This window comes from Sarcophilus harrisii, chromosome 2 (assembly GCF_902635505.1).
Source record: "Sarcophilus harrisii chromosome 2, mSarHar1.11, whole genome shotgun sequence".
Taxonomy (NCBI): domain Eukaryota; kingdom Metazoa; phylum Chordata; class Mammalia; order Dasyuromorphia; family Dasyuridae; genus Sarcophilus; species Sarcophilus harrisii.
Genome location: NC_045427.1, coordinates 212,348,117 through 212,360,714, shown reverse-complemented (window position 1 = coordinate 212,360,714; position 12,598 = coordinate 212,348,117). Strand labels below are relative to the sequence as shown.

Below are 12,598 nucleotides of genomic sequence, written 5' to 3'. Positions count from 1 at the left end.
CTTGAGTCAGAGGACTTCTCTTCTCATTTTTGATGCTTGCTACCTGTGTGACCTGGGCAAGTCACTTAAGTGTCTCAGAGGCAATATGATATTTAATGGATAGGGAATTGAGCTTGTATATAAGAAGTTTTGGTTTCCAATGCAACATGAAATATTTACTATGTGAACCTGAGCTGTCTCTGGGCCTCAGTTTCCTCATTTGTAAAATTAGATAGAAGGATTGAATGGGCTCTGAGATTCTTAATATTTTCAATTTATGATCTTATGATTTACATCAGTGAAGAAAATTCTCACACTGGGAATTCCTCACACTGATGAATTCACAGATCCAGTCTTTGTCCCTTAAATAAAATTCCCTGACCCTAGAACATTGCTTGGCATATGATAGGCATTTAAAGTGTGTTTGCCATGTTAAATTAAGTAGAATAAGATTAAATTAGGGATTATTTGATTTTAAGAGAGTTGAATCAGGTAGTTTATTCTCCTAGGTCCCCAGGCAGAATTACATAAGACAAACAAGAATTTGTACAATTTCTGGAGAATTCTAATTTAGTTCACAGGGAGACTTAGTCCTGACTTAGCACTGAAAAATCTAGGTTTACAAAAAAATTGAAACTATGGGTGATGATTTAAATCACCTAAAGATCATAACTGCCTAAGCCTCTCTTGAATAACGAAAATAATATTCTCGAATCACTTTTGCCTAATTTTGTATCTCTAGTGATTTTCTATAGAGCTTACACATAGTAAGCACTTAATAAATGTTTATTGATTGAGAGTATCAACGAGTTTAAGTGACATGTCCAAGGTCATACTGCTAGTGTCTGAGGCAGAATTGGAATTGAGATCTTCCCGAATCCTTGTCCAACACTCACTTTACCTCTTAGTAACCACTAGATACAGTATTTCAGTATTCATCTGGATGCCAAGGAGAGGTCATTGGATGAGAGAAAATTTAACAAATTTTTTTTAAGTTCCTATTATATGCTGGCATTGAGTATAGGGGATAGGGTTAGATAAGTAAGATAAATAAGACATAGTTCCCGCCACTAAGCAGTTTACAATGTAGTAAGTAAATGAATGTCTTGACGGTATTTCTTTCTCTGCTTGCAGTGCAGGAGGTGATGCCTCTCTAGAAAGTGTGACCACCTTGCCTAGTAAGTAAAGATTTGGCCCTTGACTCTACCATAAGATCTGGGTGGGCTCTCCTGACTCAGGCATCCAGCGAGCAAATCCCAGCCAGGAAACATGCTGTGTGACTTCTGTTGAATGCCTTTAAGGGGGAGGTAGAAATGATCTCTTTCCACAGATCTCCAGAGCCTAATCCATGTCTTTAGGCTGGTAGAGTTTACATCACCATAGTTGGAACACTTTGGTGCTTTGTATACTTAAGCTCTGGGAGAGCCAGTCCTGGATCAATGACACGGGGCTACAGATAAAACTCAGTTTGGGGGAAGGGGTGCTCTTTCTGATCTCACAGCTTCCCCAGTTGAGAGCTGTTTGCTTTTTACTTCCCCTCTCCCTACCAGATATCCTTCGAAAGTTCAATAAGAACCTAACAGGCTTTGCACTTGGCATTGGGGATGCTGATGACGCCAGCGCCTTCCTCAATCAGGCAGTACCCGGAGCAAAGGCTGAGTATGGCATTGGGGAAGGGCGAGAGGGGCCGTGGAATGGCTTGTCATAGAAACCTCTTTCTGACTATAAACGCAATCCTGTCCTTTTGTCATTGTTCTTTGTGGTGGGGTCATGCACTTTAAGTGGATTCCCCCTCAAGGCTCTAATCATTCTCTTGCCTGATCATTTGCAGCCAATGTTTTTGAAAATAACCCAGTCAAGACCAAGGTCTAAGACCATGAAATCAATTGGAATTAACAAAACCACACAGGGACTGACCATGTTCTGAATCTAAATCTAGTGTCCTCTTCCTTCACCTCTTACCTGTTGTCCCACAGGGTCCTCAAGGTGCAAAATAGCCCTATTCTTTAGCTGAATTATTCAATTACAGTAAAAAAAAAAAAAACCCTTTACTCAATTAAACTACAAAAAGGATCCATCTAATGAATATGGCCAAATGTACTCCACTTCAGGGCCTTGTTAAGGGCAAACATAGGATTGTGGAGTGTAGAATTAGGTGACACTTGAAAAATAATGAGTAAAAGCTGCAAAAAGGTAAATCTAGGTTCACTATAAGCAAAAAACTTTCAAATGATTGGAACTATCCCAGAGTAGAATGAGCCTTCTTAGGAGAAGTTTTTAAAGTATAGTCTAGATGATTTCTTGTCAGTTCTGTGGAAGGGAGATGAGGGTGGATGAGAATCCTGGTTCTGTCATCAGTAGGATCTTGGGAAAGTTACTTAGTCTCTCTGAGCCTCAGTTTTCTTGTCTATAAAATGAAAAAAATTGGACTAGGTCACCTCTGCTATCCCTCTAGATCTAAATCTATGAAGCTCATGAGGTCCTCCTAAGGTTGAGATTCTGTGAATTCATATAATCTAAAATCCTTATTTATTATAATCTGAGGCTCAGAGAGATTAGATATATATCACATGTGGTTAGATATATTATACAAAATTATATTACACAGTTACACAATATAGGCAATAAGTAGCAAAATGAGGGCTGTTCCAAGCCCATGAGAACTAGATTGGACTAAACAAAGAATTGTGAAGGGAGGAGAGAGCCCTGGACCAAGAATCAGATAACCTGGATTTGATTCCTCCCTCACATTACGCCCCCTAACTCCATGGGACTCTACCAGAGTTTAGACTTGTTGTCCCATTTACCTATTTAAGCTCAGGCTTTTGAAAGGGCATGAGCTAATCTGAGATTTAGAAAGTCAGTTCTATTGCTGCTACTATCTGAATAGGCACTGAACAGTGATGTTCACTTCTTTGACTTGTGTTTCTGCCTTCTGCTTGCCAAAGGAGATAATCCCAATGAGATCTCCACTGTAGTGGCTTTGAGAGGCAAAGAAGATGAATCTGCTTTCTCCTCATTATCAGAAGGAACAATTGTTTTTTGCTCCACAGGGGACTTATGAAGCAAGTCCAGATCCTGGTACAGAAGATGAAAACTGATCACGTAAGTTAGAATCCGACTAGTTTATGGAAAAAACAATTTCTAAATCAGTCTATCCAAATAAAAGAAGAGGAAGGGAATGAGCAGCCTTAAAAAGTAGTGATAATCACATCAATGGAAGTATGCCCATCAGCTGAAATCTCTAGGGACATCTAATCTAACTTCCTCAGTTTACAAGTAAGGAAATTGGGGCCCAGAGAGATTAAGAGAATTGTTGTTTTTTTTTTTGTTGTTGTTGTTTTTTTTAAGAGAATTGTTGAAGAAAGACTTCCTACAAGGGCTAGAAGATAGCTGCAATCCTTTTTATAATTGCAGTTCTATGCCTCAATTTAAAAAAAAGATATGTAGGATGGTATCTATGTTTTTGATGCTGCTTTGTGAAGTAGTCAGTGAAGAAGCATTTATTAAATACCAAATATAGGTCAGGCACTCTGCTAAGCATTGGGAATATAAATAAGAGCAAAAGTAGAGAGTTCCTATAGTCAGGGAGTTAATATTGTAAACAATGAGACTTGAACGTCAGAAGTGTAATGGAATGATATGTTTAGCATTCTCCTTCTTTCATTTAGAGAATTGATTTCCTAAGAGACTGGAAGGTGGTTACTCTGCTCATTGGGACTAGTGACCTCTGTGACTACTGCACTGACTCGGTAAGTAACAACACTAGAGACTTCTCTTGCCTTGGCTTTCAATGTAGAAGTCCATCCAGGGAAAACCCAAACCATCACTGACTGAATAGAAACAGAAACTCAAAATATACCTGCCCTATTGTACACCAGCCCTAGCCCTAGGGCTTCACTATCTCCTTTCAAAGATCAATTTAAATGCCTCCTTTTAGGCAGATCTATTCTGATCCCATCAGTTGCCAATGCCTCAGATTAGAAATTACCTTGTGGGGCAGCTAGATGGCGTAGTGGATGGAGCACCAGCCCTGGATTCAGGAGCACATGAATGAGTTCAAATCTGGTCTCAGACACTTTGACACTTCCTAGCTGTGTGACTCTGGGCAAGTCCCTGGGGTGACTAATTAGGGTTAACCCTAATTGCCTCAGAAAAAAAAAAGAAATAGAAATTATCTTGTATTGGTTTTATACATACTTTGTATTGTTTATTATCTGAGTACTTATTGTTTTCCTTCAGTACTTAGCATAGTAACTGTCTCAATCACTCAACAAGTCAACAGTCAACACTGTGCTAGGTACTAGAGATACAAAGACAATAAAGAAATGGTTCTGCCCTCAAAGAGCTTACAATGTAATGCAGGAATTATGAATATGTGTGTGTATATATATATAATACACAAATATAAGGTAATCTGATGGGGAATCAACAACAACATCAGATTACCTTATATTTGTGTATTATATACAGGATCTGAACGGAGGAGCTACAATTCTAAATCCAAGGTTCTTGCTGCCTTAAATCCCAGAGCATCCCAAAATTGTATCAAGGAATTAAGTAAAGGGCTTATTCAAATTCCTAGCTAGGCGCTAATATACTTGTTATTTGTTCAGTTCTGATGAATCCACAGAAAAGGAAGAACTCAGGGTATATTGAAAAGAGTGCTAAGCGTGGTAGGTTTCAAAAACTGAGATCTGAATCCTTGGATCTGTTACTTAAAAGTTGCAAGGTACTGGCATGTTGTTAGCCTTTCTGAATCCTTCTTTCCTTATCCATAAAATAACATTTCTGCCCTCTCTCTTTCTCCAAGCCTTGTTATGAGTATCAAAGGAGAGAATAACAACAATGAAAAGACAGTTCTTACAGGATTTAAATGGTTTCAAAATGTTTTGCTTGCAATGTCTGTCTGAGGATTATCCTTAAAGTATTTTGTGGTCACAAAGAGGTCTTTATATATGTGAATTAAAACTGTGAGTTGTAACTATAGACTTCAATGAAAATGAGCAGCCTCTTTCTACTTCTCAGAAAGTAGAGCCATTCTCTCAAAGCCATTCAACAACCTTTCGGATTATTCCAACTTTTGGTGATGGTTGCTTTTTTTTTTTACTTTTTTCCTTCAAGGATCCTGTCTTTGATTTAGTGGAAGAGTACTCAATTTGAAATCAGATCAAATCTTGTCATTATTTCCTTTCTTGGACAAATCCCTTTACTTCTCTCATCTGGCAAAGGAAAAATTTGGACTTTGAGGTCCCTTTGGGCTATGATTACTATAGTCCTATGTTTTCAGACCCAGTTGGAGATGAAGCATGATCAACTAGCCATAGCTAGAGATAGGATTAGAGAATAAGGTTTTACCACTAGAGTAATGAGTGAAGTATGAATCATCTTTCACATTCTCTTACCCTAACCATCTCCTCCTTTTTGTTCTTTCTTTTGCCAGAATTTATATTCAGTCACCAAATTCTCATCTCACCTCCAAGATGCCTTGGACTTCTTGCACAGAGAGGTGAGTTAAGCAGCCTTCTCTCCCTGGGAAAAATTCATGCATCATGTATGAGAATTCAATTTTCACTTTGTTTTAGTGGACCAGGGGAAGATGGCAGAGGACTGGGATTTATGTGCAGTTCAATGAGGTTCACATCTCTATATATTTCTTACTTTCCTTTGGAACACTGGTGCTCAAAGACCACAGGTCTTGTAAGAGGAAAAAATGCATGTATTCTGAAAGCTTATATCCATCAGTCACTCAATTAGCAATGTTCAAGTGCATATGATGTACCTAGCCCTGGGGACACAAATATGAAGAATAAAAGGCTCCCTATTCACAAAAACTTTACATTATATTATGGAAAAAAGATGATATAGAAACATTAGCAACACTACAGATATAAAACATATGTGTGTATGTTTATGTGACTAGATATATGTATGTATATACATAAACCTATACATATACAAATATACATATACACGCATACACACATTTGTGTATGTATGTATATATATATATATATATATATATATATATATATATATATATATATACTCCCCCAAAACCAACATAAACATAACATTGTTAAATATAAAATAGTTTGAGAAGGAGAATCCTAGCAATTGGCTGTATCAAGAAAGGCAGAGTCTGATGCCTGAACTGCATCTAAAAGGAAGAAAGGTCCTTTTAAGTAGGGAAGGTACTCGAAGTATAGGAGTACAGCCAGTACAAGGCACAGATAAGAAAGATAGACTGTAATGAGTGATGAATAGTCATGACCAATTTGACTCCTTTCCACTCCCAGTCAGGAATAAAATGTAAATGCTTAACATTTTAAAAGTCTAAGATAATGGCAAATGATCCCATTACTTCCTGACAAATGAAGGGAAAAGAATTGGAAGCACTGTCAGATTCTTGGGCTCAAAGATCACTGTAGAAAATAACTGTAGTATGATATTAAAAGTTGCTTGCCTCTTGGAAGCAAAGCTATGGACTCAAGTATCTGACCACATCACTCTTTTGTTCAAGAGAATTCACTAGCTTTCTATTGCTTCCTGGATAATTTATATGTCTGCATCCCTAGAAGTATTGGATACAGTGCTAGACTTGGAATCAGGAATATCTGAGTTTAAATACAATCTCACGTTTTCTAACTGTGTGATGGTAGACAAGTCACTCAACCATTTTCAACCTCAGTTTTCTTATGAGGATAATAATCGCACCAACCTCACTTGATTGTAATGAGGATGAAATGATTTTACATGTATCAAATACTTTGTGTGATATGTAAATGCTAGTTATTATCATCCTCCCAGATTGAATTCATATTACTGTTCCCTAAATGCTACTCATTCCAGTCAAACTTAAGAATTTGCTATTTCCTATATTCAGCAGTCAGCAAAAAATATGATGTTTCTCCACTATTTTCACTGCTCTATTAACAACAACGAAAATCAAAACTGGCTTTTATATCATGTTCTAAAATTTGCGAAGCAAATTCATTCTCACATAAACCTGATGAAGTAAGAACAGATCTTACTGTCCCCAATTCACAGATAAGCAAACTGAAGCCAAGAGAAGTTTAATGTCTTTCCAAGGATCACATACAGCTACTAAATGGAATCTAAGTCCAGATATAAACCCAGGTCTGATAGAACCCTATTACAGATTCTATGTTAGGGCTGTTAAGTAAGAAAAAGAATCTCATAGTCCTAGCCTTGTATTCTGATATTGTATCTCACAAAATATATGATTTCATATCTCAGCTCCAATGCTAGCCAGCTGTGGGATACTTAGTCAGTCACTTTATCTTTAGTAAAAGTGAATTTCAGCTTATCCTTTCTGTAGAATGGGTATTTTAATAACATTTGCATAAGCCACTGACAGTGTGGTAAGAGAAGCATTCTGTAAAATTAAAATAACTGTATTAAGATGTAATTACTAGGAATTTGAAGTAATGATGACCCATCTTTCCGCTATATCTTTATATTTAGGTACCCAGAGCCTTGGTCAACATCGTGGACTTTATGAACCCCATCATTCTTCGGCAGGTGATCCTGGGCAACCAAAATAATTGTCCAGTACTTCATGCAAAGTAAGCATGGGATTGGCAGCAGGATTGTATGTGATGATCTGGGTCATGAGAGTTGCTGGCATCTAGTTTTTGGCCCATCTGGTTCTTCATACAATGCTCTATCCTTTTTGGAAACCAGATGTTTGTGGGGAGCTTCTATCTCCTGGAACTACCTGTGTGCCTGGTCCTACTTCCTTTTTACTGATACTTGGAGTCTGTCCAGATTGTGTGCACACAAGATGCAAGGCTGGGACATTCATGTCTGTGTGGGCAAGACTGAAGAAAAAGATGGTTTTTAAGGAAGGAATGCAATTCATAACAAATATTTATTAAGCACCCATTATTTGCTAGATGGCTGCAAGCCCTGAGCAGATAGAGTACTGAGCTTGGGATCAGGAAGATTCATATTCATGAGTTCAAATCTGACCTCCAATACTAACTAGCTATATGACTCTGGGAAAGTTACTTACTCTGTTTGCCTTAGTTTCCTCATCTATAAAATGGTCTGGAGAAGGAAATGGCAAACCACTCCAGTATTTTTGCAAGAAATCCCCGAAATGAGTAGGACACAACCAAAATCACAGAACAACATCTGCTAAGACACACTGGATACAAAGACAGAATGAAAACCAGCCCCTTCCTCAAAGGACTTACATCCTACTGAGGAATACACCATGCATACAAATAAGTATGGGCATGATTAATTAAAAAGGGAGAGAGCCATAACAACTAAGGGAGAAGATGTGGCATGTGAACTGAGCCTTAAAGGAAGCTATGAATTCTAAGGAAAGCAGAGGAGGGAGTGAATTCTTGGCAAGAGGGACAGCTTCTGCAAAGGCCTGGAAATGGGAGGTGGGTTTTAGATACCAAAAAGTATTCCTGAATGCTCTGGGATTAGAAGGGGTAGCAGTCACTAAGAAGTATGCTATGTCACAGTATGCCAGAATAGCAATAGCACTCAGAAATGTGACTATTCTAGAGGTGTGTTGACAGTGAATTGTTGGGGCTTCTCTTCCCCTTACCCATTGAACTCCTTACAACCCTTATCCTGATTAAATTTTCCCTAGCTTAACAAAATTTTCCCTACTTTTTTCCATCTTTGTCAGTACTCAATCAATTAATTAATAAACCTATAAGCATTTATTAAGCATTTACTATGTGCTAGGCACTAAGGACAGATGAGCAAAAAAAAAATCTGTTTTCCTACATTTTAACAGAAGAGAATACATGCAAATAAATATATGTGGCACAGTGGATAGAGTGTAGTGTCAGAAAGAACTTTTTGTCTTAGTTTCCTCAACTATAAAATGAGGATAATAATAGCATCTACCTCCTAGGATCATAGTGAGGATCTAATGAGGTAATATTTGTAAGCTGCTTAGTACCATGCCTGGAGTATTGTAGATGCTATGTAAAAGCTAGGTATCATTATTAGGTTTATAATAAATCCAAACAAGTAGAAGACAATTAAATGTCAGATTGGGAGGGAGGAAGGGGACTACTAGCACTTGGGAAAAACAGGTGGTACTTAAGCTATAGATGGAAATATTGAAATATTAACAAATCTGAGACCTGTGACATTGAAAGGTAACACAAAGCACCTATCTCCCAGGACTGTTGTGCGATTCTAAAGTGAAAAATAACATTAACTTGCTTTGTAAACTTAAATATTCAATTATTTTCCAGTTGTGTCCAACTCTTTGTGTCCCCATTTGAAATTTTCTTAGCAAAGATACTAGAGTGGTTTACTATTTCCTTTTCTAGTTCATTTTGCAGATAAGGAAACTGAGGCAAAAGGATTAAGTGACTTGCCCATGGTCACACAGCTAGCAAGTGTCTGAGGCCAGATTTGAACTCAGAAAGATGAGTGCTCTTTGCACTATGGCTGTCCCATAAACTTTAAAGCATCATTTATTATTGCTGTTATTATTATTGTTATAAAATTAAAAAAAGATAATGAAATTAGCATAAGGAGACCTGGGTTAAAGTGCCAGATCTCCTTCTTACTGATATGACTCTGGATGAGTCACTTAACCTCACCAAGTCTCACATTCCTCATCTATAAAATGAAATTAATATCTGTAGTATCTAACATATAGAGTTGTTGTGGGGGGAATGCAATTAGTAAATTGTAAAGTTTTCTACTAATATGAGTTGCAAGTATAACTGATTATTCTGGCTTCCACTGCCTGAAGGCCATGTTGTTGTATGTCGCCCCTCTCCCAGGACTCTCTGGTGCCCATAGCGGAATTTGGGCATGTCTAGACTCTTTGCCAATGCTTCCAGTCCCAATGGTGGTTCCCAAGAGTAATCTTGGATCGCCTGTGCTCCTGTTCCTTTAGCCATAAACAGATTAGCTTTACAAAGAAATATTTACTTAAATTATATAATTACTAATACAGCTCAGTTCCTTGAGAGTACTGTTTTCAGATCCAAGTCTACCCCCTTCCCCAGGCTTGAATCCCAGGCACTCTAGCTTCTCCAGGCTTCCCTACTGGCTTGGTAGGCTGCAGTATGCCCAATCTGGTTAGTCTTATAGGCTGACGCCTGAAACTGAGAAAGACAAATGACACAGAATAGAAACAAATACCCCTGGTTCATTTCTTAGAACAAGGACAAGAGAGAAAGGGAAGTTATCTCTCTTTCCAGTTCAATTCATGGCACTCATCTGGTGAGGTAGATTGCAATCTTTACTCAATTATTCAATGAGTAAAGATTGAACCATAGCAATTACAGAAAAAAAGAAAGAAAGAAAGAAAGAAAAATGGTCTCAGTTTAGCCAGTTTTAAAGATGCAGACTATTCTAACTTTGGAGCCAAACAAAGGAGATCACTCCCACCCAGAAGGTAGGAGAAGGCAGGCTGTAAGTCACCTTCATGTTAAGGGATACATGAATAGTAGGGGTAGCCGGGGGAGGTGTACTAATATGAGGAGATTAAAATGTTTCCTCTGTTCACATTCTTTTCGGATAGTTGGTGGTGACTGAAAAGTTTATGATGGTGATAGGGCTCAAGGTCTGGCAAGTTCTAACCAAACTACAGAAGCACCAAAGTCGGGAATGGTAACAGACTCTCCTCCCAGGTTCAGACTAGCAAAGTTCAGAGATGCTCATTACCAGAAGGCTGACCTGTAAGATATATTTTCCTCCAAGGCAATTGATAAAAACCTATCTCCTAATTCATGACCTCTCTGGTGGCAGGACCACTGACAACAAATGAAATTATGAATCATAGACTGGACATTGAAAGGGACTGCCACCATGTCCCTTCATTTTACAGATGAGTATACTGAGACTGCAAGAAACCAAATATCCTCAGATTCCAAATGACATACACTTTCTATTTAATAAAGTTGCCTCTTGATTCTGGAAACATGGACATGAAATGGTGTAGAAAAGGCTGAATAATAAAATCACATGGGTAATGGGGATCATTCATAACCGGGCCTCTTCAATGGGTGGGGAACGGGTTAAAGGAAAAGAGAATTTGAAACTCAAATTAAAAAAAAAATTATTGTTAAAAATAAATATTTTTTTAAATAAAAGTGCTGGATATTGAATTAAAAGGCCCCGGGTTGAATCTCAAGCCTGCTACTTCATCCTGCTTTAAATGACCTTGACCAGCTCAAATCTAAGTCTCAGTGAACTCATCTATGAACTGAAAGATCAGACTAAGTTACCTGTCAGATGTTACAATTTTAAATCTATGATCTTAAAAGTATTCACACATGCGATTGCTCCCAATTAACTTGAATAATAGTCTGTTTTTACAACCATTAGACTTTATTCAATATCCCACTCAAGAACCAGAAAGGGTAATTAATGTCATCCACACCAGGGAAGTATTTCTGAGGCACATAGGTGGTAGTGTAGGGACAAAGACCTGGCTAATATATGGAGGCAGCTACCCGGGCAATATCTACAAGTGTCATCAGAACCACTAGCCTTGGCCCAAAGTCAAGCTTTCTGGATGCCAGGATGGCCTTTCTGTGACTTCTCTCTCCCACCATATTGCAGCTCTTTTTGTAACTGCATTCTGATGGTCAGAGAAGGCTCTTCAGAGCTGGCCAGGATGAAAGAAGTCATCAAGAGCTACCAGGTAAGATACAGAGACAGAACATCTCTTTTTAGCCTCCCTGTCCCCTGACTATCAAAACCCCAAGAGAAGGGGAAAGACTCGGTTAGTAGAACTCAAGGGCATGCCTGTCTAGCACCGTCCTGACAGAGTCTTTCTTATATGAGATGGACACTTCTTTTTTCATTCTCAGATCTACTGCTCTCCTCCTTGAATCTTAGGCTACGACTCCATGCTCTCTTACCATTTTCTAAATGTCCATGTCACACACCTCTTACTTGATTGTAAGTTCCTTGAAGGCAGGCACTGATTGAGCCGTGCTTCTTTGTTGCCCCAGTCCCTTGTGTAAAGCATTGGAGATAATGACATCAAATAAATGTTGTATTGAATTGAATTGATCTGCCCTTGTCAGGTGAAGCTTTCCCACCAGATTTCCATGCAATGAAATTTACCTCATCACAGGTTCTTTTCAGTCCTAAAGTTAGCAGATTCAATTCATAAGTTTACCATAAGATGTACCTTTAAAATGCCCATGAAGACCCTCCAGAAATGGGTTCTCCACAGGTAAGGTGGAATAGGGAAGAACCAAAGGTCAAGGTTGTACCCAGCTTGGCCCTGATGTGGTTTCTCTGAGCGACCTTATATAACATCCCTGTGGGCTTTAGTTCCCCTCTCTGTAAAACCAAGGTTATCCAAGAATCTCTAAGATCCTTTCAGGGATAAATACTCTACATCTTATGATCCCGAAGGACCTTTCTGCCCAGAAATGCATTGAGACAGTCTGTTCCTCTTTCCTTTTACCAGAGCAGCATCAGAGAATTGGTGGAGTCAGGCCGTTACGACACTCGGGAGGACTTCACGGTGGTACTGCAGCCTTTTTTTGAAAACACCAAACTTGTCTTGCAACCGGTATGGCCCCTTGTCTTGCTCTAGTTCCTGTCCCTGTTGCTCACCTGTGCAGGATTCACTTGAATTCAT

At 38.5% G+C, this 12,598-nt stretch overlaps 1 protein-coding gene across 1 annotated transcript in view; it reads left to right on the top strand.

Moving 5' to 3' along the window:
• PLB1 (phospholipase B1) overlaps positions 1-12,598 on the top strand; it is a 208,047-nt gene that overhangs the window by 128,460 nt on the left and 66,989 nt on the right. The window contains exons 34-41 of the mRNA XM_031951326.1: positions 1,114-1,157; positions 1,530-1,638; positions 3,033-3,084; positions 3,651-3,731; positions 5,423-5,488; positions 7,468-7,568; positions 11,563-11,644; positions 12,425-12,529. Of these exons, the coding sequence (XP_031807186.1) occupies positions 1,114-1,157; positions 1,530-1,638; positions 3,033-3,084; positions 3,651-3,731; positions 5,423-5,488; positions 7,468-7,568; positions 11,563-11,644; positions 12,425-12,529 (640 nt within the window). The remainder of the gene's footprint in view (positions 1-1,113; positions 1,158-1,529; positions 1,639-3,032; positions 3,085-3,650; positions 3,732-5,422; positions 5,489-7,467; positions 7,569-11,562; positions 11,645-12,424; positions 12,530-12,598) is intronic.